At 41.3% G+C, this 26,276-nt stretch overlaps 1 protein-coding gene across 3 annotated transcripts in view; it reads left to right on the top strand.

Annotated features, from left to right (window-relative positions):
* The window catches only part of LRCH2 (leucine rich repeats and calponin homology domain containing 2), a 78,376-nt gene that overhangs the window by 25,013 nt on the left and 27,087 nt on the right, over positions 1–26,276 (top strand). The window contains exons 2-13 of one of the 3 annotated variants that reach the window (XM_090061512.1): positions 6,009–6,153; positions 7,354–7,480; positions 10,287–10,392; positions 10,480–10,616; positions 11,573–11,706; positions 13,687–13,774; positions 14,883–14,994; positions 15,338–15,435; positions 15,523–15,590; positions 15,822–15,926; positions 18,465–18,542; positions 20,708–20,779. In XM_090061512.1, the coding sequence (XP_089917638.1) occupies positions 6,009–6,153; positions 7,354–7,480; positions 10,287–10,392; positions 10,480–10,616; positions 11,573–11,706; positions 13,687–13,774; positions 14,883–14,994; positions 15,338–15,435; positions 15,523–15,590; positions 15,822–15,926; positions 18,465–18,542; positions 20,708–20,779 (1,270 nt within the window). The remainder of the gene's footprint in view (positions 1–6,008; positions 6,154–7,353; positions 7,481–10,286; positions 10,393–10,479; positions 10,617–11,572; positions 11,707–13,686; positions 13,775–14,882; positions 14,995–15,337; positions 15,436–15,522; positions 15,591–15,821; positions 15,927–18,464; positions 18,543–20,707; positions 20,780–26,276) is intronic. The other 2 variants (XM_090061510.1, XM_090061511.1) reach the window with 2 other exon arrangements.

The raw sequence follows: 26,276 nt of genomic DNA, 5'->3' as shown, positions 1-26,276 counted from the left end.
TGTTAGTTTGCTTTAGTGCTTGGATATTCAATTTTTTTTGCAGGATTTTCCAAAAAAAAATGCCTTTCCTGATTGGTACCATCTTGGAACTATGGAAGAAAACAAGAAAAACTTGAACGCTGCCAATATGAATGACAGATTTCTGGAGCTAATATAGCTTGAGAGCTTCCATGACATTAATAAATCCTGTTTTGCATATGTCAGGAAACCAGAAATCCCTTTAAAATGTAACAGCTCATCTCACTGGCATGCTATAATTATTCAACCATTTTAGTTACAGAACATTGTCCTAGAGGACTAAGCTCCATAATAAAAATGAAGAGCAAAGCGTTAAGCACTTGCTGCACTGCATGTTAAAACATCACTTTCTTTGCAAGAAATATGTACGATTGGGTTGGTGGCAGTGTTTGACACAGGTGTGTTCACTGCTGTGTTCCTAGAGAGGTGCCAGTACTGCGTTCCCTGCGCCGATGGGAATCCTTTTGAAGTCCTCGGTCTCCATGCTCATAGTAGATGCCACATCAGCCCCTGTAATACAGATGATAGCAAAACTGGCTTTATTTTATTGCATTGCTGTGTAAGCAACCTACTTATAGCAGGGTTTCCCAAGGTATTTAGCATCCTGTGAATAGATATTACATCTCCCTGGGAACTTTGCCTGCCTGTGTTCTTAGACCAACACGGCTGAAACCAGCAACCCTTTGCAAAGATCTAGATGGTCTAATGAAAGATATCACCTCTACCACAAGTTCTGATTCTTCCTGAACAGAGGAGGCATTTATGCTTGAACTGTCTTTTACTGAAGAAGCTCACCAAGCTCTTGTGGACGGCTACGTTCCCAAGAGCGTGTGTCCAAATGAAATGACAAGTGAGTAGTGATAAACCAAGTTACAGGTTTTCAGGTGTTGTCCTTGTGCATCCTAGGGCAGGGGTGTCAAACTCGCCCTGTGCCCCAGCATGGCTGGCAGCGGCTGCTCCAGTGGTGGCAGGGCACTGGCCACATTCATTGGGGTCTCATAACCCTGGACTCCCAAGGACATTGCTGGCTGGATGGAGCCGCCAAACATTTGATACCTGTGCCCTACAGTATGTTCATTCCTGCCTTTTCCTTTATAAAAACAGATCATAAAGACTCAGGATTGCTACTTAGAAGGTTATGTACCAGGTTCCTTTTATTTACCGGGCACACAATCTTCTGTTTGGAAAGATTTTCTTTTTTTGTGTAAATTCTGGTTGTGTTTTACATCACAGCGTACCTGGATTTTAGAAACACTGACAGGGATTAGTGAAATGGATGTGACCCAGTAGCAAAGAACAGTTGAGGGGAGGGAAGAGTTTTTTACTCAGGGCTAGCTCATGCAGAATTTGACCACTGATGTGCACTGGTCAGCAGTTCAGTAGCAAACTGCTTGAGGTAAATGTATGATAACCTTTAGTTATGGGTCAACCTGCTCATTTCAAATATAGAGATCATATCTGTGCTTGCTTAGTTCTGTTCCTTACCCCTTTCCAGGCCCTTTTCCTTAATTAAGTTCCAGGAACTAACAGTGTCTGTTGGCCAGTTGCTTTCAACCTTCATTTTTGCTGCCCAGAGTCTAAGCAAAAGCACCTAGGCACCTAAGTACCTTTGTGCATCTTTGCCTTATTTCTGTTGCATGAAAACTCTCGTGCAGCAAAAGTATTGTTAACTATAGGACTAGACAAAACAGCAATAAAATGTCTCGGCCATGTCTGCACTACAGGTTCTCACCATTGGAGCTCGGTCCATGAATGTGCAGATCCGGTGCTGCTTGTTGGGACTCTAAAATACCACAAAGAGAATAATTAGGAGGGGGCATTTGGTTCAGTGTCTGAGAGGAGGGTAAGAGAGAGATCGAACCTGTGACTCCATTAATGACAACAGAATAATTGCTAGGGCTTGCAAGCTCAGTGCGTATTTTAGTTTGTGTGCAACGAGTGTAGTATTTCCTAGCATGTAATTGATTGAATACTGTTCTGATACCACCTGACTTAATCTGCTGTGTAAAATGTAATTAGATTTTGTTATTTTAGGATGCCATTTTTATTCCACATAACAGGTGCCTCTTGCAAGTACGTGGAGAAACATGTTGATGCAGTGTCATGGCTCTATGTTTTTTAATAGTTCTGTGATCTGAGGTGTTGGTTGAAGGTTTTAATGTTTTGGAATAATTTTCAGGAGTTTAAAAGCGAGAGAGATTATACTCATTCTTAAGGCCAGTGACAATCAGGCCATCAGATCTGACCTCCTGGGTGCAACAGTTCATTGCATTTCTCCCAGTTCTCTTGCGTAGAGCTGAGTGACTAAAACATACTGTGGTCCCAAGCCCCGTAAAACAGTAAGGATTGGGGTTATGCTTTGGTGTGATATCTGTAGCCAAGTCTATGGCACATTAGACAGGCTATATAAACTGAAAATACTCCAGGACATTTAATGTATTTTACTCTTACTCTTGTGCGCTTTATGGATGTCCAGTACTCACAAGATTAGTAGTAGCTTAAATGTAGTGCGCTATCACATCAGAGATTTCTTTGATTTTTACATTGGGCGTTGGCAGTTTCATACTAGTTTTGCAAACCTGTGTTAAGTTCAACAGCTTTCTCTGCTGCGGTGGTGGAGCAGTACAAATTGAAGGCGACACTCCAATGAATAGGTTCTGTACAGGGAACAGAATAGACATATATAGAAGCTAATTATTGGGAGGGTTGTCTAGTATTCAAAGTCATTTTGGATTTGGGTAAATACAGCATCTTTGTTCATAGAGAATATTAAGTTATTTTGCAGTACCTGGCAAAGCCCTGAAAAAGCTCTGTGCATGCAGAAAATTCTCCCTTCAAATGGCTAAACTAGACTGCACAGGAAATGCCTTTTTTATAGGGCACGCATGCAGAAGCTTATAGTGGGGGATTTCAAGGTCTGTTTCTTTTTAGCACAATGTGGGTTCCCCCACAGACATTTTCCCTGCTGATTGTAGGCAAGGCAGTTGTTTTTATTTTACAAGTTGACTCAAGCGCAGGGTTCAGGTTTTGCCCAGCTGCACATTTTCTGATGAAGTAGCATGAAGTGGTGCATTTCAAAGAGGGAAGGTAACTTTGTGGGTTTGGACGGTTCTTACCCAGACCACACGAGACTGCACCTTATTGAAACTGAGCGACTGATAGCTGAGGAGCCCAAAAGGCTGAAGCCAGTAAGGGCGTGTTTTGTGTTTCATCCCCTATTATAAAGCTTTGTTTTCAATCAAGATTGAATATAAAAGTCTTTTCTTTCAGTTTCCCTGGAATTTGAGTTGTGAGGTGCTTTCCGGAAGACAAAACATAAAACAGCTGTCTGCAAACTGCACGATAAATTTCCTGAAAAAAGTGTGTAATGAAGCTTATCTCCATGTGCAGTACATGTATTTTGACAGCATAACTTCCTTAGTACAGATATCCCCAAATAGACCTGCCTAGACACTGGTGGCTAAATGTATTTATGCACTTGCACAGCTCTGAACTAGTGTGTCTGTTCAGAAACCTGCAGTACAGAAATGGCATTTGGGCTTCTGACTGGTCATATTATACTAACATCTGGTTAAAGCAAATATAACTTTATTTTAGCAGTCTGGGTTTGTCTGCAAGATTCATGTGGGGGATGAGAAACTACTTTTTCGTGAAAATGCAGCTGGTAAGGGTGAAGAGCCCTAAAAATGCAGAAACTGGGTCAAATGGAGAAAAAAAATGACTGAGATCAGGCAGAGCAAAGTAAGTGGGAGGACGTTTAATGGGAACAAAAGGGACGTATCTTTGAAAAGTAATGAGATTCCTGATGGGAGGGAAAGGAGCGCGTGCGAGAAGGTGTCGGGGACAGAGAATCTGAGCAGGGAAAAGTGGCATTGTATCCCACAGGTACATTTTGTTCTGGGTAGCCCTGTAGTCGGGGGGTCCTGGACCAGCTGGCGTGGGCAGCGTGTGTGGCATGCATCCCAGGGCAAGCTCCACACCAGGGCCGTGCACGTACCCCATGTGTATCTGATCAGACCCAAGGCAGCACAGGGGCCAGATGGCGGGGCTCCGCAGGCTGGATGTTTGATGCCCTGCCCTTCAGGCTTCCGGTTTCCAGCATTTTGGATCTTCATGAACTCTCTAAACCTTAGGCTTTCCATCACAAAAGAGCTGAGGGTTCAAGTGAGGGTGGCTGCTTTCCCTGAACGTTGCTTTGTCCATGGCAAGCAGGTTCAGGCTCTTCCACAAAAGAAGTTCCTCCTTTTGTCTCCTGTTGCAGAATGGCCTGGTTGCATTATTTGGAGTAGTCTTCAATTTTCTCAGTACCTAGACACTCCCATCCTGGGTGCTTTGGGACTGTTGGAAATGGACCTGTAGCCCCATGTGCTTTGAACCCAGCTACTGCACCCTGCACAGAAATCGTGTTTAAAGGGTATTGATCTTAGCAATGTCAAAAAGGAAAAGGGCAACTTTTCTGACCTATATTTTTCTATAACCTTTTGCAGTCCTGAAGCAGAAAGGACAGAAAGCCAAATTCTCTGAAAGGCTTTAACAAGTCTACCCAGCTAGTTTATTTCAATTAACTCCCTACATGCAGATAAATATTTTTCCTCCCCATTCTCCAATATCAAGGTGCTTTTGCTAGCGGAGCAGATGCTTGTTATAGCCTCTGGGACCCAACACCAAGGAGTGCTCCTTACTTGGCCACATTGATTGTCACAGAAGGACTTTTAGCAGTTACAGTTGAGCATTTTTCTTATGTACAGAAGATTTGCTAAAAATATCAGTAACTTCCTCCATTTATTTTTGGTGGTAAGTAGTTGTTCACTCAAGTTTCACATGTCTTAGACTTTAGGAAGCAGGATTTCAAAATCAGTGTCCCTGGAAGCCACTGTTTCACAGTGTTCATCCAGTTTATTTTCTGAATGGCAGCTGCAAATACTAATTCACTGTGCGGTCCCACTTAACACAGTCTGGCTTCAGTTTGCCAGAAGACTTTTTATGGCTTGGGGTTTAGTGTTAAAAGTGGTGTTCAGTTTTTTCAGTACAGCGTGAGAATGTCAAATAGGTGACTGACAGCCTTCCTTCCTTCTTGCCAGTGTGTTGTATGGAGATCATGCTAGGTTTGTGGCAATGCTGAATAATGTTTTCTGGGAGGAGCTGCTGATTTCTCTCTATTCTGCAGTGGGGCGATGGGCGGTACTTCCCGGCACGTGGATGTCTAGGGTGGATTTTGAGAGGAGTCATCGGAAGTTTTTTTTTAAAGTGATTTTTAATGTTGCCTTGGCGGCAGTGTATGTGGGAAGTCCCTAGGCCATCTGTATAATTGGGAAAGCAGACATTGCCTGCATTCATGGTAACAAAGGTGGCAGTTCTGGAGTGATATTGTTGCCACGATGGTCCAGGAATGATGTGAAGCAAGGATTTTTGTAGCTGATATCTCTTACTGGACCAGTTGCATGGTTGGGATAAATTCTCTTAAAATAGACACGTGGATTTTGCCCATTCTTTGCTGTTTTTTAGTTTAATTAGCTGAATAAATTTTGCTTGAATATTAAATTATTTTTGGGTTGGTTGAAAGAATAAATGTTGACGTTAAAGAAAATTACATGCTTCCAAAGGACCATAGTTGTCTCCGAGTTTGTATCTTATTGTTAGGTGTTGTCTTGTTGTGCCTAGCAAGGGAGAAAGATGAGAGGGAATCGTGTAGATTAAAGACAGAGAGAAAGAGAATTGAAAATCATGATTGATATTTGTTGAACATTTTTAATTTTACAGGGAATAGGTGGTGGCATAAGTTTAGATTCTGGGTCCTTTTTTAAGCAGAGGGTAAAAATGGTGAAAGGTACAACCATTAACCTTTTTTTTATTTCAAGGTTTTAACCTGATTAGGTTAATTATCAGCATCTGTTTTATGAACATTTTTCTCTACTAGCCTCTTGGTCCTCTGCATTTCTCTGGTCTTGGGTAAATTTTTGACCTTAAGAAATTTCTTTTCTTTCCCACAGACCTATCAAAAAATAGATTCACGGAAATTCCTCCTGATGTATGGCTGTTCGCACCACTTGAGACATTAAATTTGTATCACAATTGCATCAAATCCATTCCCGAAGCTATTAAAAATCTGCAGATGTTAACGTATCTTAACATTAGGTGAGTAACCTTTTCTCCCCTTGTCCTGTATCTCAACACTAGACCCCCACAGTTGGTGATAACCTACTGTACGTTGTTCTCGCTCCTTCCTTTTTTTTGGAGTAATAACTTTTCATAGGCTATAGAGACTGGCTCATTCTGCACAATAGGTTCAACTTGCCTGTCATACAAACAAATGATGCTCGATGTGCCTGCAGTGCTGAAAACAATTAGCCACATCATCTGAGAGGAGGAACGAGAAATAAGCATCAGCTTTCCAGGAAAGATGGGTACGCTGTCCCGTGCTGCGGAAGTAGGCAGGTGGAGGATGTGTGAGAAAGGAAAACTAAGAACTGAAAGAATTTTGAAACTCTCCAGATTGGCCTATTGTTAAACCATTGAAAACTGCCACAGCTTCGCCTTTATGCCTGACAGCAATTGATTCATTATTCTAGCTGAACAGTCTGCTTTTCAAAACACACTTCTTGTCTAGCACAGGTATTTTACCAGGAAATGTATTTTTATATAGACCTGTGACAAGGGGTGACCTGTAGCTGGAAGAGTGCAATGACAGCATGAATAGGGACATCTTTCTTGTTAGTGTAGCATGCTTCTGTTGTGCAGGGCGGTTACTGAGGCCCATAATGTACAAGTCAGCATTAATTAAAACGTACCTTTCAGCGACATAATACAGGGTTCACTGCACCTCTCCATTGATCAGCTCTGCCAAACAAAGGAAATGTTCCTGGGTGTCATTACCCAGAACTTCAAGAATGCATGTTTCAGCATGGTTTGTATTTTTGTACAGCTAAAATTCTCGTCTAGTAAGTCAGTAGGTTTTTACATTTTGTCATTTTGTTTCTAGTCCCTTTCACTCAATGATGCTTGGATGTCAGGAAAGCAGTTTAAATCAGCATCTAGTTCCCCATTTTATTGATGGAAGATGGGCAGCTCTAAACTATTACAGTAGAGTATCATTTATTCAGATTGGATGGGGACATGACATTTATTTGACTACGGGGATCTGGCAAATGATTCATGCTAGAAAATATAGCTTACAGTTGGATTTAGTTATATGACTATATAATAGATAAATTAGTATAACTGATAGAAGGGAAAAGGATTTTTTTTTATATTAAGAATCTCAAACTCAATGTAAATTGTCAGCGGAATATTAAAATTTCTTCTTCTTTTTCCTCCTTCTTTCCTTTTTTCTCCTAGTCGAAATCTTTTATCAACATTGCCAAAATACCTATTTGACCTGCCCCTTAAAGTGTTGGTTGTTAGTAATAATAAGCTAGTTTCCATTCCAGAAGAAATTGGAAAATTGAGAGACCTAATGGAGTTGGTGAGTATATTTGTATTAAACATTTACATTATAGAGAATCTTGAAATATGTAATTAAACTTATTCTTATTAGCATGACTGACCTTACATAAATGTTCAGTTTGTTGTAATTGGGAAATTATGAAGCGTGCAAAATTTTGAAGTTGTTCTAATTTTTTTTGTCATAGTTCATATGCAAATGAAACATTTGCTCAATTTTGTCATCAGTCTAGAACACTAAACCCTCCCCTGTAAAACAATATGTTGCATTCGAACATCTGATTTAAAGAATATCTCTCTGAGAGATTCTCCTTTGGGTGCAAACAGATGTCACCCTTGTGCCCCCATAAAAATGTTGACGGAAGCACAAATTGCGAACAAACTTTCTAGCCCTTTGTCTCACTCCAAGTGCCCAAAAATGTTGCTGCAACCAGAAGAGGTTACAGTTTGTGATGCTGTAAATGGGAGGGGATGCTTGTGGCCTGCAGAACTGTGGGGTTCCCCCACTTGCAGACACATCCCAGTTTGGGACATGGCACCTGGGGCTGTTATTCTGCAGGATTGGGCTCCCAAAGCCCTGAGAGAGGCAGGAGCCCAGCGCCATGGGACAGTGGCTCCAAAAGATGTCTGTAGACACCAGTAAGCAGGTCGGCTGTGTCAGGACACATCCCAGCACAGTTCATCCTGCTCCAAAGACAGTGTTTATACCCCTTGTACAATATATTATACTTAATGGCCATTATTTATCACATTCCTTTTCTAAATGTCTTTCACCTGGAAGTCTTCCTTCTATAGGGGTAAAGAAATATTGTCAGTCAGCCTGCACATTTAAAAGATCCTTGTTAGAATATGTTTGACATTTCTATAATTTGTTTACCTACTGTCCTGTCCCCTGACTGAAGTTCCTTGATTCAGAAATATTTACAGATGAAAATGGGATGACTGTTTTTGCTCTTCAGAACTTCGTATGTGTTGCCATAAAGTTAATCTGTGAAAGCCAAACAAGCAGTAATTGCGCGTAAGGAGGCAGTCTGGTGTTAAGTAAAGATTAGTTTTTGCAGTCTGGCAACAGCTGCTGCGCCCAGAACGAAACGTGCCTGCACTAACCCCAGCGGTAATGAGAACTGGGGGATGGCGGGTGTCTCGTCAGTTCTTAGGGGTGTTGCTAATTGGACGTTGCAACCAACCAGTGTCTCATTTCTGTTGTAGGCATGTCTCAGGAATATAGGTTGCAGCCGTGTTGGTCTAAAGGCAAAAGCAGTCAAAACTCTTGTGGCAGGGGCGGCAATATCTTTTACCAGAAGGTGTCTGATGGCAAGCAGGATGTTGAATTTTGCTTTTTTGCTGCTTTTTTTGTTAACCAAATTCAATATCCTGATTGCCATCAGACACCTTTGGGCAAATAGACTGCTCCAACTTTTATTCGAGCCTAATTTGCATAAATTGAACTTTCCCACCCAGGATAACTAATAGCATTCTCCAGTCCCCAGGAGACATTTTACTATTCTCCTTTGCCTGAGGAAGGGCGTGTGCGCGCAGAAGTTGCAAATATAAAAATATTTTTGCAACTACCTAGTTGGTCTAATAAAAGATATCACCTCTACCACAGGAGTTCTGACTGCTTTTATCATAGACATGCACACTTCAGAAATAATTCAGCCTGTTTACCCTTGATTAATTTTTCAGAGGTGAATACAAATAGGAGTCGTTTAACTTGGAAGTAGATTGGGATAGTATGAATGAATTTTAAATTTCTTCTTTTCTCGTGCGCCCAGAATAGAAGTGGGGAAACCATTACGTTATGTCTACACCCATATTGAAAATGGGTCAACAGTCATTTCACACTTTTAAGGCTAGTAGGCAACGCAAGTGCCCAGATGGATGCTGGAGAGCCATGCTGATGGAAGGAATCCTGTCCTGAGCTAGGGCGTAGTGAAATAGTGAATGAGAGTATCTGTGCAGGAGGCAACCCTGCAGCTTCCCAGACATCCAGCTCTGGGCAGGACTGGGGTTGCCTCGTCCCTCTGTCAGCACCGGGGAGTTGCGCTGATTCTGAAGCTTACGGATTTCCTTATTGGAGAGGAAAGCTGAATGTGCCTCTAAAGACCTAACCTTTTAAACAAAGCTTTGATTCTTCACCTGTATGTTGGGTAGGCAGACATCTAAATGTTGTAAGATATACAAATCACACCTGGCAAACTAGGTCTTGCAGTCTCCTTTATTGAACTGAGATTAAAACAGGTTGGAAACTTGCATTTTTGTGTATATATTTGAGGTCATCTCCAGGTTCAATACATTAGCAAAGGTTAGAAGCAATCATGCAGCACCTGGGGTAACTATACTGTTTCATGTGCTCGTTTAGAGATTGCTGCTCCTTATTGATAACAGGCTGGGGTATTTTACTTCGGGGAGTAGAAGCTCAGGGGTTTGGATCCAATAATGGTTTGGTCACGTAACATACTGAAGGAGAAGGATTATTATCCCCATTTTACAGAGGGAACAGAATATAAATGACTTGCTTGCATAAGAAATCTTTGGCAGAGATGGGAACAGGTGCATCTTCTGATCTGCAGTCCAGTGCATTAGCCTCAAAGTTAATATCACTTGTCCACAGGTTTAGGTCTCTTGCTTGGGCACTCATACTACTAGATGTTACTCTAGGTTGAGGAAGAAGCTGTAAGACTTAGGTTGCAGCTGTCTCTGTTTGGAAAAGGGAAAATAAGTTTGCCTTTTTTAAAATGTCTGTGCTAGCTTTCTTTGTAACATTTCCTTTGTTTTATTTCAGTCAAGCTATCGTTCAACTCACTGACTCCTTATCTTTTGCTTAGGATGTTAGCTGTAATGAGATTCAGGTCCTTCCCCAGCAAATAGGAAAATTGCAGTCACTCAGAGAGTTAAACATAAGAAGAAATAATCTCCATATGTTGCCAGATGGTAAGCTTCTCTCTATCGTCTCGCTGATTTAAGTCTATTACACAAAGCATTAGGATGTCTAATTCTGTTGTCTTTCCCCCCTTACAGAATTGGGAGACCTCCCCTTGGTAAAGCTGGATTTTTCGTGTAATAAAATTACAGAGATCCCAGTTTGCTACAGGAAATTATGCCATTTACAAGTAATAATTCTGGATAACAATCCAATGCAGATACCACCAGCACAGGTTAGTATAAAACCCTTCTGGTTCCTTGGCTAACCATAGATTTAAAAGAAGGGGAAGGCGTGTTTGGTTCATTACCAGCTATCACTCGTATAAAACATCTACGAATGTTTCTGGACCCATGATCCTTGCTCAGAAGTTTTGTTTTGTAGCTTGTCCTTCATCTAACCCTTTACTGTAGCTGATCAGGAAGTACATAGGACCTGCCCAATCACCCCCAATTCCTGTGCAAGTCGCTGAAGTTGTTCAGCATGGGGTAACTTCTCTGCCTTATGTTGTGTCCATGGTCTGACTAGTTGATCAAAATGTTCCATTCTGGCCTTCAAAATATAGAAATCAAATTTTGAAAAGGAAGAAGAAACTGCTACATTGCATGGCAAACTGATAAGGTATTGTGAACTTCCAGTGGTGCAGCCCAGGAGAAAAACTGCAGCTCCCAGCATTAGGATCAGCTTCCTTTTTCCCACAGGATCCCCTGTCATCTTTCCACTTCCCTACTTCTGCAAGCTCTTTCCATCTTTACACTTGCTTTTGTCTGCCCTGACATTACTAGGCCGTGTTACTAGGCCTGTCCAAATGCATCATCCTTTTCTCCATTTTTCACAGAGACATTGTGTTTCCCTTTGTTCCTCTCTCATTCAACATGTTCATCTGTTCTGCCACCCTCTCCTCACGTAGATGGTTTAAATGCTTTTCTCCTGTTGTCACTTAGATCAGCTGTACCCTTCTGCTGCAGGCAAGAGACTGGCACTTGCATTTGCCTACATAGCAGCTCTGTCTGTCTTGGGCTTCTAGGCAGTAGGATTTTTTTTATAGCTTGACTAATGAGCTACCAGAGCTGCATTTTTATTGGGTGGGTGGAAGGCGGAAATCCCTTAGATATAAAAGGTATTTGTTCGTGCATGGTATTGTAAATATATCGTGTAGCTAAATTAATTTTTTTGTGTGTTTCCTAACAGATATGTTTAAAGGGCAAAGTACACATATTTAAATTCCTCAGCATTCAGGCATGCCTCAGAATAGATAAAAAACCAGATTCTTTGGATCTTCCATCATTGGGAAAACGAATCCCCTCCCAGCCACTGACCGACAGGTATTTTCCTTTCTTCATTTTTGCTTTGAATTCAATGTTTAGCAGGGCTGCGCGAAACACCATTGTTTTGTTTCGACGTCCATTTTGCCATTTCAAAGAGACAGTGTTTCATTTTGTTGTTTCATTTCAAAGCACTGTCCCGTTTCGTTTCGTCAAAACTGTTTCGCTGTTTTGACGCGTTTCAGTGTTTTGCTCATAGGCTATAATGGGACATCATGAAAATTCCTAAATCATTGTCATTTGTTGTCTCATTCACATCCAGGTTGCAGGGATGGTAGTCCCTTCTGAGGGCATGAAGCCTGCCAAGTTTCAAGGAGTTAGGTGCAGGGGTTTCTTGGAAACCTGCACCTCAAAGTCCTGAAAGCAAAACTCCGTGACACTTGCTGGCAGCGGTAGCCTCCCATCATCCAGCATGCAGATCCGGGGCCTGCACCCTCGGGAGGGCTGCGGGGTTGTGCCGGACTCCTCGTGGGGATGCAGACCCCCGGATCTGCACTGGATGACAGGAGGCTGCTGCTGCCGCCTGGGACCAGCGCAGCTCTCACCCAGCACTGGGCTCCATGGAGCTCAGCCCTGGCTCTGCCCGCCTCCCACCACTGGGCTGAGCTCCAGGGGGCTGCGGAGCCACTCAGCGCAGCCCTGGGTCTCCCCTGCCTCCTGCCACCTGCTTCAAAACTCAAAAAGTTTCGAGTGCCCTCATTTCATCTGGAAGCTTTTTGTTTTGTTTCTGTGTTGCTGTTTTGAGCTCAAAATGCATGGAAACAGCTTTGAAATTAAACACTCAGCAAAATTTCACTCAACTCTTATTACAAAGCAAATTATAATTATTCTCACTGAAGAATTAATGTAGTATATCAGAAATTAGACTAAAGTCTTATTTTGAATGTGTTCATTGAAGCAGGTCACTTCTTTAGGGCTCCTGCAGTACAGTATGGCATTATGGTTATATTTCCCTGAACTTGCTCAAAGTGGAACAATTTGTTAGCAAGAAAGCCTGCCTCTCCTGACCATGAGACAGCTGTATATATTTGAAGAAACTATAAATTGAACTGTACCCTGCAAAGCTTAAAACAATTTGGGCTTTTTTGCTTTGAGTTCTCTTGAAATCAGAAACTTGGAATATTTTACTTGACTTTTTTCATAGAAGATCTTTTTGAAATAAGCAAATAAATATACTTCCTTCTGCTTGGACTTTCAGTCTGTCTTGCTTTAGGAAACCAAATATTCTATACAGCATTGTTGTATTCTTGGCAATAAATTTAAAGCTGCATTCACAACCTTTAGGTTTGTCAGTGTTTAGTGCTGAAAAAAAGAAACAAGGTTTTCCTTGTGCTGGAATTTCTGGAACGTTTAGTTTCTGAGCAGGGCCCTGAGTAGCTATCCAGACAGGGTTAGCAAGGGGTAGTCAGATGACAGCATTCGACCAGAAGGCAGGCTTGGTAGTAGTCAGGAAACCACAACTCTGGGTGAAGTTTAACGCGTTGTAGTTTCTCAAAGGAAGTGATGCAGTTGGTATTTAAACACTGCCCCCAGACGTAGTACTTGGGTGGACTGTGAGAAGTGGTCTGAGTTTACAAGAAACTCGACAAGATAAGCTAATTCATTGGGGGCCAGCCTTGTTGGGGAGCGTGCCCTGAGTGCTATTCTGATCTTCCTTGCCCAGTCTCTTGCTCTGCTTTCTGGTTCTTGCCCTCTGCTACCTGTATGATCTGTGGCTCTGTCTTCTGCTCCTTGCCCCATCTGCTGCCGTGCTGTCCCCTCCACAGTCTGCCATGTGCCATGCACAGGCTGCCCATGGCACAGGTTGGCCACCCTGTAGGTTGATCTTTTGAATCTTAATTTTCTTTTAAAATAGTTTTTTAGCAGACTGAGAATGTCCATAGTCACACCTGTCGCAGCTTGGAAAATGGTGTTTTACTTTTCACTTCTCATGTAGAAAAGTTAAATTTTACTTTGTGTTTGCCTTTTTCCTCCTTATAGTATGGAAGATTTTTACCCCAATAAAAATCATGGCCCTGACTCTGGCATTGGCAGTGATAATGGAGATAAAAGACTGTCTACCACTGAAGTGAGTTTTCTTGTACTGCTTATTTAAACTTTTTTATTTTAAGAAGTTTTATTTTTCCTTCAGAGTCTACAGACTTACTGTGTAACGTTTAGGAAAACTTAAATAAATGAAAGGGTGTTGCAGTTACTTTCAGTCAAATGTGGTTCGTTTTAACCACATTTTTAGATGCAGCATGTAAAGTTGTATTTTAAATTTACTTTCACTTATTAAAACAAATAAAGTGAAGTGATGCATAATGTATTTTTAATGAAAGGGATGTTTATGTTGAAAAAATGTGTTCCGAATTCAAATTTGGTAGAAAATGCTGTTTGACATGTTAGATGTATAGTGATCAGCAGCATCTACTTTTTCCAAGAACCTGCTCATGTAGCTGTATACTTCTGGAGTTTAGCCAGCTGTAGTTTGTGTAACAGCAGTATTAAAATTAAACACAAGAACATTGTGAAAATGGGACTAAATGAAGATTATTAAAATGCTTAAAATCCAGGTTAAAGGAGACTTGAGCAGGGGTTGGCAATCTTTTAGAGCAGCAGGCTTCCACTGCAGGCCACTGCTCCCCTGTGCAGCACCCAAGCCCCTGCTGCCACCTCTACAATGTATGGCAGCGATTCCTGTCCCCAGTGGGCCAGATCCAGTCACTTTGTAGGTTGGATCCAGCCTATGAGCCATGGGTGGTGACCCCTGGACCGAGACATAATTAGACTGTTCATGAAAATGGAAATATCATAAGGTTGTGTCAAGAGAAAACTAAGGAGGAAGGTGGTCACGAAGACTCAAAAAACTGGGTGGTGCCGAGTGAGCGTTTGGAAGGAAAAATAGTTGGGTGTTTCAGGAACTGCTGCTTTCACAGGTGCACATTTTACTCTGTCAAGAGCATTGGGCTGCAAGTGTTCTGCAAATGAGAAATGCTGATTTGCAAATGAAGCCGAGCAACTTAAGCATTCATTGTTGCATTCATTGTTAGGTTTTTTTTTCCTTAAATCTAATTTTATTTGAGGGTCATTAAGGACAGATTCCTTACTGTAGTTTATGGTTTATCAAAATAAAACATGCAGTGAAATAAGTAATGAACATGGAAGTTATGTTTGAGTTGTCCCTGTTTTTACAGCCATCTGATGATGATACAATCAGCCTTCACTCTCAGGTATCAGAATCAACAAGGGAACAGACTTTAAGAAACGACAGTCATTTAATAGGAAATAAACACGACTCACAGAAAGGTAAGGCCTATGGCATGTGTGTTGTTGTAATGTGCTTAAATTCTTGTTTGGTCAGGGCACAGATCATGTCAGTGAGGCACTTCATAATCTCGTATGATGGTGTAGTACATCTATATGTTCATCATTTCAAACATCATTGTAATAAAATTATAAAGATCAAGTCAGAAAATGCACAATGAGAAAGAAATAGGTGTCTTGGAGATCCTTTCTACATTCAAAAGTCAAGATTTCACCATATTATCTTTTTTGACTTTGTTACAAGTACCTTTCTTTCTTAGGAGTAACATTAGATTGAGAGAACTGTTTAATATTCTCTTTTCCAATCTCCATCAATCATCACTAGACCAGGAGGTGGATGATTATATTGACCCTAATGCAGAAGATGCAGCAATTCCTGAACAAGGAGATGTACAAATTGGACCATTTATCTCTTACATTAAGGTACTGTAACTTCAGAAGAGGAAAAAACTAGATGGTACATTTAATTCATTAACATCTAAACTCTTAATTTTTTCCATTCTGTATAAGGAACAAGGAAAGCATCCTGAGAAATCCCAGAAAATAGAACCGAATGAAGAATGGGGAGATGAAAAACAGTAAGCCTTAAAGACATATTTTTAAAACTCCTGTTTGTAAGATGGATGTGCTATGATGGATGCAAATAATTTTGGTTGGGGAGAAAAAGTTAAAACTTCTAACAAGGTCTTTTCAATTACAGTCGAGTAACATCACCATTTATTTAAAACAAGCAAGTAACAGAACGTGCATGCATATCCATGATCTGCCAAAAACAGGATTTTAATCTAAACTAATGTTTCATCTTTCAGGCTTCAGAAAGAACAGTTGCTGGCAGAGGAAGAAGATGAACTGAAAGAAGTGACTGACTTGAGAAAAATAGCAGCTCAGCTACTACAGCAGGAGCAAAAAAACAGGTATTTGGGTTTTGTGTCTCAGTAGTCAGTTAAACAAGTTGCACTCTATTTTTAGTTATCAGATTACATACAGCTGTGCATCTTAAAATCCTTGGTATCTTATAACTTTGAGAAGAGACTTGTGCAACTAAGCTCATTAAACAGTTGAAGTAGTTCATAAAATGTTTTTAGTTGTGCCATGTGTCTGCCTGCATAGAACTACTGGATAGATGAACAGCAGTACTCAAATACAGTGGTACATATGATGCAGAGCAAGGAGCTGATTGGGTTTTTTTTGTAGTTCATGTTGTCATTAAAAGAGAAGAAAATGAGTCTGAAGTGAACATATCATATATTACGGAGCTAACCTACCCTTTCATTATGTGTCTTGGTGTGTAATTATTTTTCAAAGCAAAACATCCCTATCTGGAAGTAGTGGAATCTGGTATTGGAAGATTTTTGAACACTATTGCTGATGTGATGAATTCATTTCAGCTTAGTGTTTAAGCATGAAGATACAAGTATGCAAATGCTATTTCTTTGCAGCTGTTGTTTTTACAAAAAAGGAAGTTTTCATCAAAGTTCTATGGTCTTGTAGGATAATACATCCTTTCAGATTGCTGAAATGTGTATTTCTAGGTTTTATAGAGGAAAGATCATGGCATGTTCAAGCATGCTTCTTTCTCATGACAGAATATGTGTGCAAACAAGCTAGGTATCATTAATTTCATCCTGACTTCTTATCTCTCCTCCACCGAGGTATCACAAGTTCTTCCTGACTTCTTATCTCTCCTCATCAATTGGCATTTTCCCTTGAGCATTGCAATGAAATGGGTTCTTGAGGAGAGATTTGAGCCAGGACTGGAAAATGGCCTTGAGGATTATTTCAGGGGTGGTATTCTGTGCATAACATGGAAGAAAGCACACAGGGTGTTTATGTGAGACGGGGCAAAGGGCTGACAAAGGCCCTGCTCTTAGTGGGCTATTTGGGAGAAGATGAGGAGAAGAGTCATTTGCCAGAAGGTGTCTGGGGATCATGGTCATAGTTAGGAGAAGAGCAGGGAAGAGGAGCACAGTACTGACGGTGAATGGCGATGAGCAGGAAGGGACCTCTGCTGCTGAGCAATCACAATCCATGTAACAAGATGATGACACATCCCACAGTCCACTGAATGCCATTTTCATTAGTCCTGAGTTTCCACATTGCTGCGGATGCTCTGCTGCAGTTTTTCTTAAAAGGCAGTGGGGAAAGATAAACAGTAAGAGATCATTATACCCTGCTACTGCAGCTGGAAAATTGTCTTCAGGACCGTGCCAGTGCTCCGTCCTCATCTGAGTTCTGTGTGAATTGTTCGGAGTGATTCTATAGCAGTAATTACTTGTAGTTTCATGTATTGTATTTAAAATGTGGACATGTCCATTGGGATGGGAAAAATAATGAAGATAGGAACATAATTAAGTGTAGTAAAAGAAACGTAATTAAGTATATCATTGCTGTTTTATTGTAGTAGAGATTTAAAGTAAGGAGATTAGCATCTAAGGAAGAGCCGTCCTTGCTAAGAGGCAGGCTGGCAAAGATGTTGCCAAGAAAAGGCAAATCTCTGAAATCCTTTCTCTGATATGAAATACAGACATGTAAAGGCAGTATTTGGAAGTTGTAGTGTGCATTGTTTGCAGTGTGCTGCCACTTGTCTAATAATAGTTTGTTTTTTTTAAATTGATGACAAACATCATATATATTTACCTGCTGCCACCATTGAGGGTAAGCAGCAGCAGACGGGTGGGGGGCAGCGGCTGCAGCCCAGAGCCTGAGTTGGGGTTTGCCTCGCAACCTTGTACTTGAATCCAAAATGAGGGGCTTTCCTCCTCTATTTGGGGGGGAGGAGGAGGGCTTGTCTTGAATTTGAGTAAATATGACAGATTGAAAAACATTTAATAAATTTCCCAATTACATAGTCATTCACTACCTCAGTATTTAAATTAAGCTGCACATGTTAAACATAACCATTACTGTACCGTATACGGTAATTTAGTTCTTAGTTCTGTCTTTTGCCTCAGGTGGCTCTGTCCTTGCATATTCCTATTTATTATTTGTTAAAGTTTTCCTCTGATGCCTTTGGAACTTGCAAGAAGAACATTTACTTCTAAACATATAGCGACAAATTCAGCACTCCTTGGTCAGTAGCATTTAGTAAGCGATAAGTTAGCCTTAATTTTGCTTGTGATTTTGTCAATTTATAATTCCTTCTTGTGACAGCAATAAATAATCTTTAGATGTTTACAGTAGAAATATTTCTGGTTTTGAATCTGAAAATATGTAAATACTTTCAATGTATAGCTTTGATCTGATCACATGAAATTCTCTAAAATGTATGCACGCAGAAGTAAGTTCTTATTAACAATAACTGATCATTTGGCATGTTTACTTTTAATCCTATGCAGTCTGTCCACTCTCTCCTTTCTCCTTGCTGTACTAATGACTTCCCTATCCTCTCCCATCAACCTCTCCTGCTTCCTTCTTCCACCTTTGGGTTTGATGTACATGAAATGTGAATACAGACGGAGACCATTAAGCTATAGAACTTCATTCAGTGAAAAGCTGTTCCAGAGGACAAGGGCGGCAGGACGTGCATCAAGGTATCCAGTGTTTGTGGAGCTTTAAAATTCAGAAGATGATAATGTGTTGAACAAAAGCAACATTAACTGAAATTTGCTTATTCAAAATAAAATAAAGTGACTGGAGGAATTGGCATAAGATCCCTAATGACTAAAAATAGATCTCAAGGTAAATGATTATCCAGTATTATCCCCAAGGAGAGAGTATGCATTTCAAAACATTAGATGCCCTTCCAAAACTGGAGTTTAGGAAGTTTATTAGCTTAAATTCTTCCCTCAGCTCCACCAGTGACTCGCCAAACTACAATTCTCAAACCTCACATCTTGTTCTTTGCAAAAAAAATGTTATTCTAGTATAGCTCAGGAATGTTTGACCCCTCCTCTCCAAATGCCTTCATCTCTATGTATGAAAGAACAGTATTTCACGAGAAGACTTGTTTTTGAATGGCTTTAAGCAGTACTTTTTGGAAATACTAGCTTGAAATTGAGTCTGGTTTGGTGGATTTCTTGGTTCCAGTATGGGAACCAAGGAGTGAAGAGACAGGGAAAGCCACATGGGAGTAAAGAAAGTCAGTACTGGTATGCAAAGGGAAGAGCCATCTGTGAAGATAGGAAATGTGACTTGAGTCCATCTCTCCTTTGATTTTCAAATTCCTCTGCATCTCTTGTGCCATTGGTGAGGCCCATCAAACACCTTGGACACCTTGCAGGGATCACTACCCCTGTGCAGTGCCTGCTTCCTTAACATTAAGGTTTAAAGTTAATACGTTTACTTCAATGGGAGTTTTTCTTGTTTTTCCATAGTTATTATGTCATATAATGCAAACATTGCAGCTTTATATATAGCTGTTTTTGTCTGATGCTGTTAGAAGACCTGAAAAATTGGATCCTTGATGATAAACTATAGGGAGTATGCACTGCATGATGCAGATCGTTTGTTTATTTCACAGGTTTGACCCTGCATGATCCATTTAGTTAAATAAGATTTACGTAATTACATAAACATGCAGCATCTAGAAGACTTAGCCCACTGCTGAGACTGCTTAGCTTAATGCTGCTCTAACAGTTCAGGATGGGTCACAGTGGAAGTATTTAATACATTACTCGAATTGATGACTAATAAAGGCAGTTTTAGAAGGACGATTTTACAGTCCCATTTTGTATCTTAAAAAACCCTGCACTCTGGGCTTAATCCTGCACACATTGACGTTAATGGCATCTAGCGGTGCAAAATTGTTAGCCCCAAAGAATTCAAAAGTTGTAAGTCTGCCCCCTAAATATCTTGACTTGCTTAAAGATTTTACGATTACAAATTGCCCTTGTTGATTTCCCTTCTGTTTTTCAAATCTTTAAAAGGACCCCGCATGTCCTGCCAGTTCTTTGGGTGATTGTTTCAAGTTAGAAATGCACGCGCAAATGCAGACCATTAACTAGTTTGGACTGGACTCTCTAGGTTTTAGGAGAAGGCAGTTACCATCTTTCATAGACATTAGGGCTGGAAGGGACCTCAGAAGATAACAGAGTCCAGCCTCAACTCATCCCCATCTTATTCATCCCCATTTTACCTTCTGATTGCTCTTCTTACTTCTTCCTAGTTCTCTAGTTTTTACGCCTTAAAACCTCCTGCCCAACACCTCACTCCCACCTTACCATTTCTCTTGCCCAGCGTCCTAAGTTCTGCATTTTCCTTGCCCTCCACTGTCTTCCTCCATATCCACCTAACCACTTCTGCAGTCTTCCTTCCCGCATGTTTTTTGTCCCTGTCTTATTCACTGCACTGTGTCCTACTGTTTCCTCTCTCTGCCACTTGTGATGCACGAGGCTGAGCTTCTGTGTTGAAAGCAGCCTGGCTTCCATCCATGGAGAACAATTGTGGTGGTGTCCACTGGGGTAAAAATCAGCTGGGGCACCTTGTTTCTAAAGAGCTTTAATGAAAAGGATACGCAGTGTTTACAAGACTGAGGTACCATGAGAGTTAGGAACTTTGCTACTGACTTCAGTGAGAGCAGGATTGGGTTTTGCTGAGTTCCCTTGAGAGAAATGCATTCAGCCTGCGTGTGACATATGTCCTGACATGTTTCGAATGTTTATTTTGCAGGAAGTGTTTTGTTAGTGTGCTCTGTACACTGGAAAGGTTTTTAAAAAGAGTGCTGTTTAGATAAATATATACTTTCCCCCCCACCCAGGCTCCTTAATCATTCAACCTCAGTAAGCACGAGAAACAGGCCAAAGCAGCAGACCGTGGAATCTGAAAAAAGGTATTAAGAAAATTATAGTCTTATTTGTCTACTCAAGTTACCAGTAGCTAGTATAGTTACTGGAGACACTAAGTAATAGGAATGAGTGATCAAGTAGCTTGCTGCTTCATTTTTATTTTGTGTGCTAAACACGCTGTGTGTGTACAGTCAGTTTATATCACCATTTCTCCTGCTGAAGAGGACTTTCTAAACATCAACAGAGGAACAGAAAAATAACAACACCTTTATAAACTATTCTAAACATTTTCAGGATGCCTCAGGCACTTTTTTTGCTCTGTCAGTTAAGAAATGTGTTTTGGTGGTGTTGGAGAGATGTTAGTATTGTTTAGCTTTTGCCATCATCCAGATGAAGCATTCTCTGATCCTCTGAATTTAATTTGCCCTTATAATCCTGGAGGTACAGGTAGGCTAGACTCTTATCTGTATGATGTTTAACTTCTGTATGACGTTTAACACGGCAGTAGGTGTGAAATGTCTCACTTTGAACATTTCTTGAGTAGAAGGTAAGAAATAATTAGTTTTTGTGTTTGTCGAGGAGCTCCTGTATTTAAACTGTTAGTACTTTTAAAAAGTTGTCAGCTGTTCTATGCTGTAAACACCGTGTTTCCAGGTTATTTGGGCACTGAAATGTTTAACAGTAAACTGAAAGTGAACTGTTTTATATGATCACTTTTTCAGGGATATCCTTAACTCTGCTTACTCGAGTTTTTAATGAAAGTTGTTGCAGCTAATACCAAACATTTGCCAACTCTAAAAAGAAGCATTGAGGAATCCAAGTCATCTTCCTCAGAAATGTGGGGGGGTAGAAAAACTCTTTTAACATTTTGCCAGTGAACAATGTCAAATCCTTCCTGTAGCAAAATGGTTGGATTTAGCATAAAGTGGTGTTATGAGAAGGGGGTGTTAACAATGAGTAACACTTTTAATGCAGCATTCATGCCAGGGATGCATGCTGCATCATGCTGCGCCACTAACTCAGGTTCTGTTTGTACGGGAGACAAGTAGAGGCTAATGGATGAAAAGCAATTTTAGCTGTCTAAAAGGTGAGAAAGAGAAAGCAGATGAGAGAGAATACTATACACAAGGAACAGAAAGCAGTTCAGTACTTAGAAACCTTGGTATACTACAGCTGCCTCATCAGCATTAGCCAACAAACTTTTCTTTGCTGGCTGCTCACAGATTTCTGTGTCAGCTGTTGGCAGCCTTTTTAGCCCACTTGTTAAATACTCAAGCATGTTCCTTCTCCATGCTGCCTCTCATACTAGAGAAACTTTCTGTAGGCATCCACAACACTATCTCATCGTACTCCTTCAAAACCCTCATTAAAACTTTCTTTTCCCAACTCCTGCAAAGCACTTGAAAATAGTTGGGCTGCTGGTTCATCATGACAGTCAGCATTGTCTTTTTTTATGTTTTCCCCCACTTCCCTGTCTGGTCTCCGTGTGCTGTCTCTTGTCTAGATAGGATGTAATCTTTTTGTGATAAGATGTAATCTTTTTGTGATAGTCTTGTTATTCTTTGTTCTTTATCATTCTAGTCCACCCCTTTCAAAAGGGATGTAGCAGAGATAGAAGAGGCACAGAGAAGGGCAGCAGAGATGACTAGGCATGGGGAGGCTTCTGTGCAAGGAGAAATAGGCTAAGTCTTTTCATTTTAGAGAAACGGCGATTGATGGGGATGACTGGTGAGAGAGGTCTATAACAAGGGTATTCAGGCCACGGGCCAGATCTGCCCTCTGGAGTCATGTCATCAGCCTGTGGAGCTCCTCAGGGGTTTGAAAATTTGGCAGTGGGAGAGCAGTGGTGGCGTTAATTGCTGTTTCCCTACTGCCAAATTTCTGGACCCATGGGGAGCCCCGCAGGTCAGATCACATGGCTTCGGTGTGCCAAATCGTGCCAGCATGTGCCTGGATCTGGGCACACGAGGCCAGGCCGGCACAGCCAGATCTGGGTGTGTGGGGTTGGGCCAGAGGGCATGTGGGGTCGAGCCAGCATCCTGGATCACACCTACAGACCGACCCCTCCCAGACCATCCTCAGGTCACTCATCCAGCCCACAGGGCTACATGGTTGGACACAGGTGGTCTATAAAATGCTGAATGGCATGAAAGTAAACAAGGCTTTACTACTGAATATCCCACAGTAGTTGAACTAGGGGACATGCAATCACATTACCAGGCAGCAGCAGACAAAAGGAAGTGTGCAGTTCACTCATGGAAGTCACTTATGTCTACAAGATGTTGTAGAGCAAGGGTGTCAAACTCAAGTGGCCCTGTGGGCCAGATGAGCGCTCCTGAGCCGGCCTGAGGGCTGGACCAGGACTGACCCCTGTGGAGTGCTCGTGGAGCATGTGGCATCCTTGACTTTCCATCCCCCTGTGCTGCCTTCAGCATGCATGGCGCTGGGTCCATCCTGCACATCACATGCAGTGCATGGGCTGGGGCTAGTTCACTGACCTACAGGCTGGATCTGGCTCACAGACCATAGGTTTAACACACCTGTTGTAAAAAGCAATAATTTAACCAAAGAGCATTCATGCAGGATCAGTCCATTGGGGAATATTAAACACAACCTCCAACTTAGAAATTCCCTGGCCTCTGGGTACTGGATCCTGCAAGGGACAGGGGGCAGATGAGGCTGGATGGGTCCTGCATAAATACTCTTCCCCTTAGTGTCCACTCTCTGCCCCTGTGAGATGCAGGATACCGAGCTAGAGGGGTCTGTGGTCCAGCCTGGTATGGCTCCTTTTATGCTTTTACGTTTTCTTTGCAGTGCCTAGAATAAAGGATCCTGGTTCATGGCTAGGCTTCGTAGGCGCTGTGGTCATACAAAAAATCCATTCAGATCACTGTTGTAACCTGTCTGGTTGATCTGGCACTTTCATGAGGACTTCTGCCATTGTGCCACAAATGGTTTTTCATGTACTGACAACACAGGTATGCATCTCGCTGTCATAACCTCGTAGCATAGTGAACCTGCACAATTCATGCCAAGTCTGATGTTCAGTCTATTTACTATCCTTTCACCTGGAAAAGTTGTAGTCTTGCGTCTTCCTCAGCTTCAAAGCTTCTGGGACATTCAGGCATTTTTCCTTTCCCATGTATTTTACAGTGATTTTACCCCTTGTGTCAGTAAGCATCCTTTCCTGCTGGGTGGTACAGCGCTGCTATTCAATGAGCTGACAGGTGTGCTGGTGCTTGTGTGTAATGCACACAGCAAGACAGCTTTGTCTCAAAAAACTTACAGTATATGTGAGGAAGCAGTGATATGTCTTGAAAGTAATGCTTAACTCCTCCAAGTTCAGTCATCAAAGCAGTGGGAGATAGCATTCACGATTTCTGACTACCATCAGGACCAAGTTTAATGAGAAAGTCCCTTGTCCAAGGGCGACTGGCATCTTTTTATCACTTGGTCTGTTGTTTTGAACCAGTGTTAAGTAGGTGAGGAACAGATGTGATATTTGTAAGAAGGAAGCTTGGCAGATACAAACTTACTTCCTTTCAATGTCAAAGAGAAGAATTTGTTAACCAAAAAGTTTAGAACCGGTAAAGCCACAGTCCCATGTCTGAGATGAATTGCAGCCCTCCAGAGCAACCGTTTCTGATGCTAATTATAGGATTCACTTCAAGCAAGAAACAACCTGAGCAGATTCTGTTGCCTGTTTAAATATTTGCTGTAACAAATGGAAATGCAGAAAAGAAATATATGCACAAGGAACATTTTCTCCATGTGTAACTGCTTTGCAGTGCTTTCTCTTTCTGCTTTGATTTTCTGGGGAAATATGTGTCGTGTATATGTGTTGTTCAGTAGTTTTTAAACTGCCTGTGATGTTTCTGGCAGGGGCATGGCTCTAAGCAGGAAGATGTATGTTGTCTTTTACAAAAGACACATTATCATTGTATGACCCCAAAGTAAATTCTTAAGGAGTTTTCTCTGTCTGTGGTTACTGCCTTCCTATTCTTCCTTTTTAGGCTTTCCAATACAAATATCCTCAAAGTAAGATGACTGTACACTATACTAGCCCTCAGTGGGGAGTTTCCCAATTTGCATTTTGTTTTCCTAGAATAATCCTGATTTTGCTTCTGCAGCCTGGAAGAAAGCTAATAGATTCAGGTGCTGTATTCAGTTAGGTCACGTGGCGAGAAGTGAAATCCTATGGCTCACTGCTGAGCAGCACTCAGTGGTTCAAAAGCAAGAAAGAACGGTTAGTAGCCACAGCCCATGAATCTTTTTTCTCCTTTGTGGAGTACCTGATATCCTTGGTATCCTCATCTATAACCTTTATATCGTTCCATGTGCTCTGGTCATACGGCTGATAGTCTGGGTATACGCCGGCCATGTCCCGTGAGGGTAAGAGTTCATGTTTGTAAGCCTGTCTAGAGTGGCAGAACCTTTGTGATGAGGACCACTTTCTGTGTTTCTTTCCGTCATAATTGACCACGCAGTAACATGCGCTGCCAGATGTTGGAACAGTTGCCCCCTAGGCTCTTAAGGGGAAGCGCATGTTTTCTAATGCTGCCTAACCTGCCCCTTCATCGCCTGCAAACTTTCAAGCAAGTGGTATTTACAGCAGTGTGAGAAGATGCAGGGAGTCATATGGTGCATGCTCAGCCCCTTCTTCTCATGACGCATGGCCCTTGCAACTGTAATTAGCCTCCTTTCTTCTGCAGCAGAAGGGAGCATGGTAATGTAAATATATTACAGCTTTGCACACCAGCATCACATAAGATCCAGTATTTGAAGGACATTGCTTATTTCTTCTTTTCCCTAAGTACAGTATTGGTATTGTAGCATTTTAGCAATATCTATTATCCAAGAGCTGGAAGGTACTGCATGTACTAGCTACACGTGTTATGAGAAATGAGCATATTATATGTCAGAAGACTATGAAAACAAGTTTCTAAAATACTGAAATCAGTGCCTCTTTCATTTTTTCTCATTTAGCTCTTTATAGCTATAATTTTTCAAATAATGAGGTTTCCCCGTGGTACCATATTATTGGACAGTAGCAAATGTTGTACCTATAGTAGGGATGGAAAAAGCACTTATGATCTGAGCACTGCAGATCTGTGACCTCAGTAGTATGGAAGGCTTTAGAGCTGATTTTGATGGGAAAAAATAAGGATATGAAGTAAATGGAAAGTGAGATAAAATACAACTTGAATTTGCCAAACTAACCTGTCTTTCTTTTGACTGATAACTGCTTTTGTAAACAAAGGGAATGCGATAGAGGTCATCAGTATAGAGGACCAGAAAAGCATCTGAAGTGGTGCCACTTGAGAAATTGTAAATTAAGTTGGACAAGATGGGTATTAGTACAAATAGGCAAGGGGATTATGGACTGGCTAAAGGGAGATGATAACAGATGGTGTTGAAGAGAGAAGTTTCATATGGGAAGGGAAGTTACTAGTAGAGTCCCTCCAGGATCAGTTTTATTTCGTGTCTTCATTAATGACCATTGCACAAAAAGTAGAATCATGCTGATGAAATTTGCTGGTG

The sequence above is a fragment of the Crocodylus siamensis genome, chromosome 8, assembly GCF_052110815.1.
Source record: "Crocodylus siamensis isolate JL-2025a chromosome 8, ASM5211081v1, whole genome shotgun sequence".
Classification (NCBI taxonomy): Eukaryota; Metazoa; Chordata; order Crocodylia; family Crocodylidae; genus Crocodylus; species Crocodylus siamensis.
Note: the sequence above shows the minus strand (reverse complement) of the source record. Positions and strands in the feature narration are given on the sequence as shown.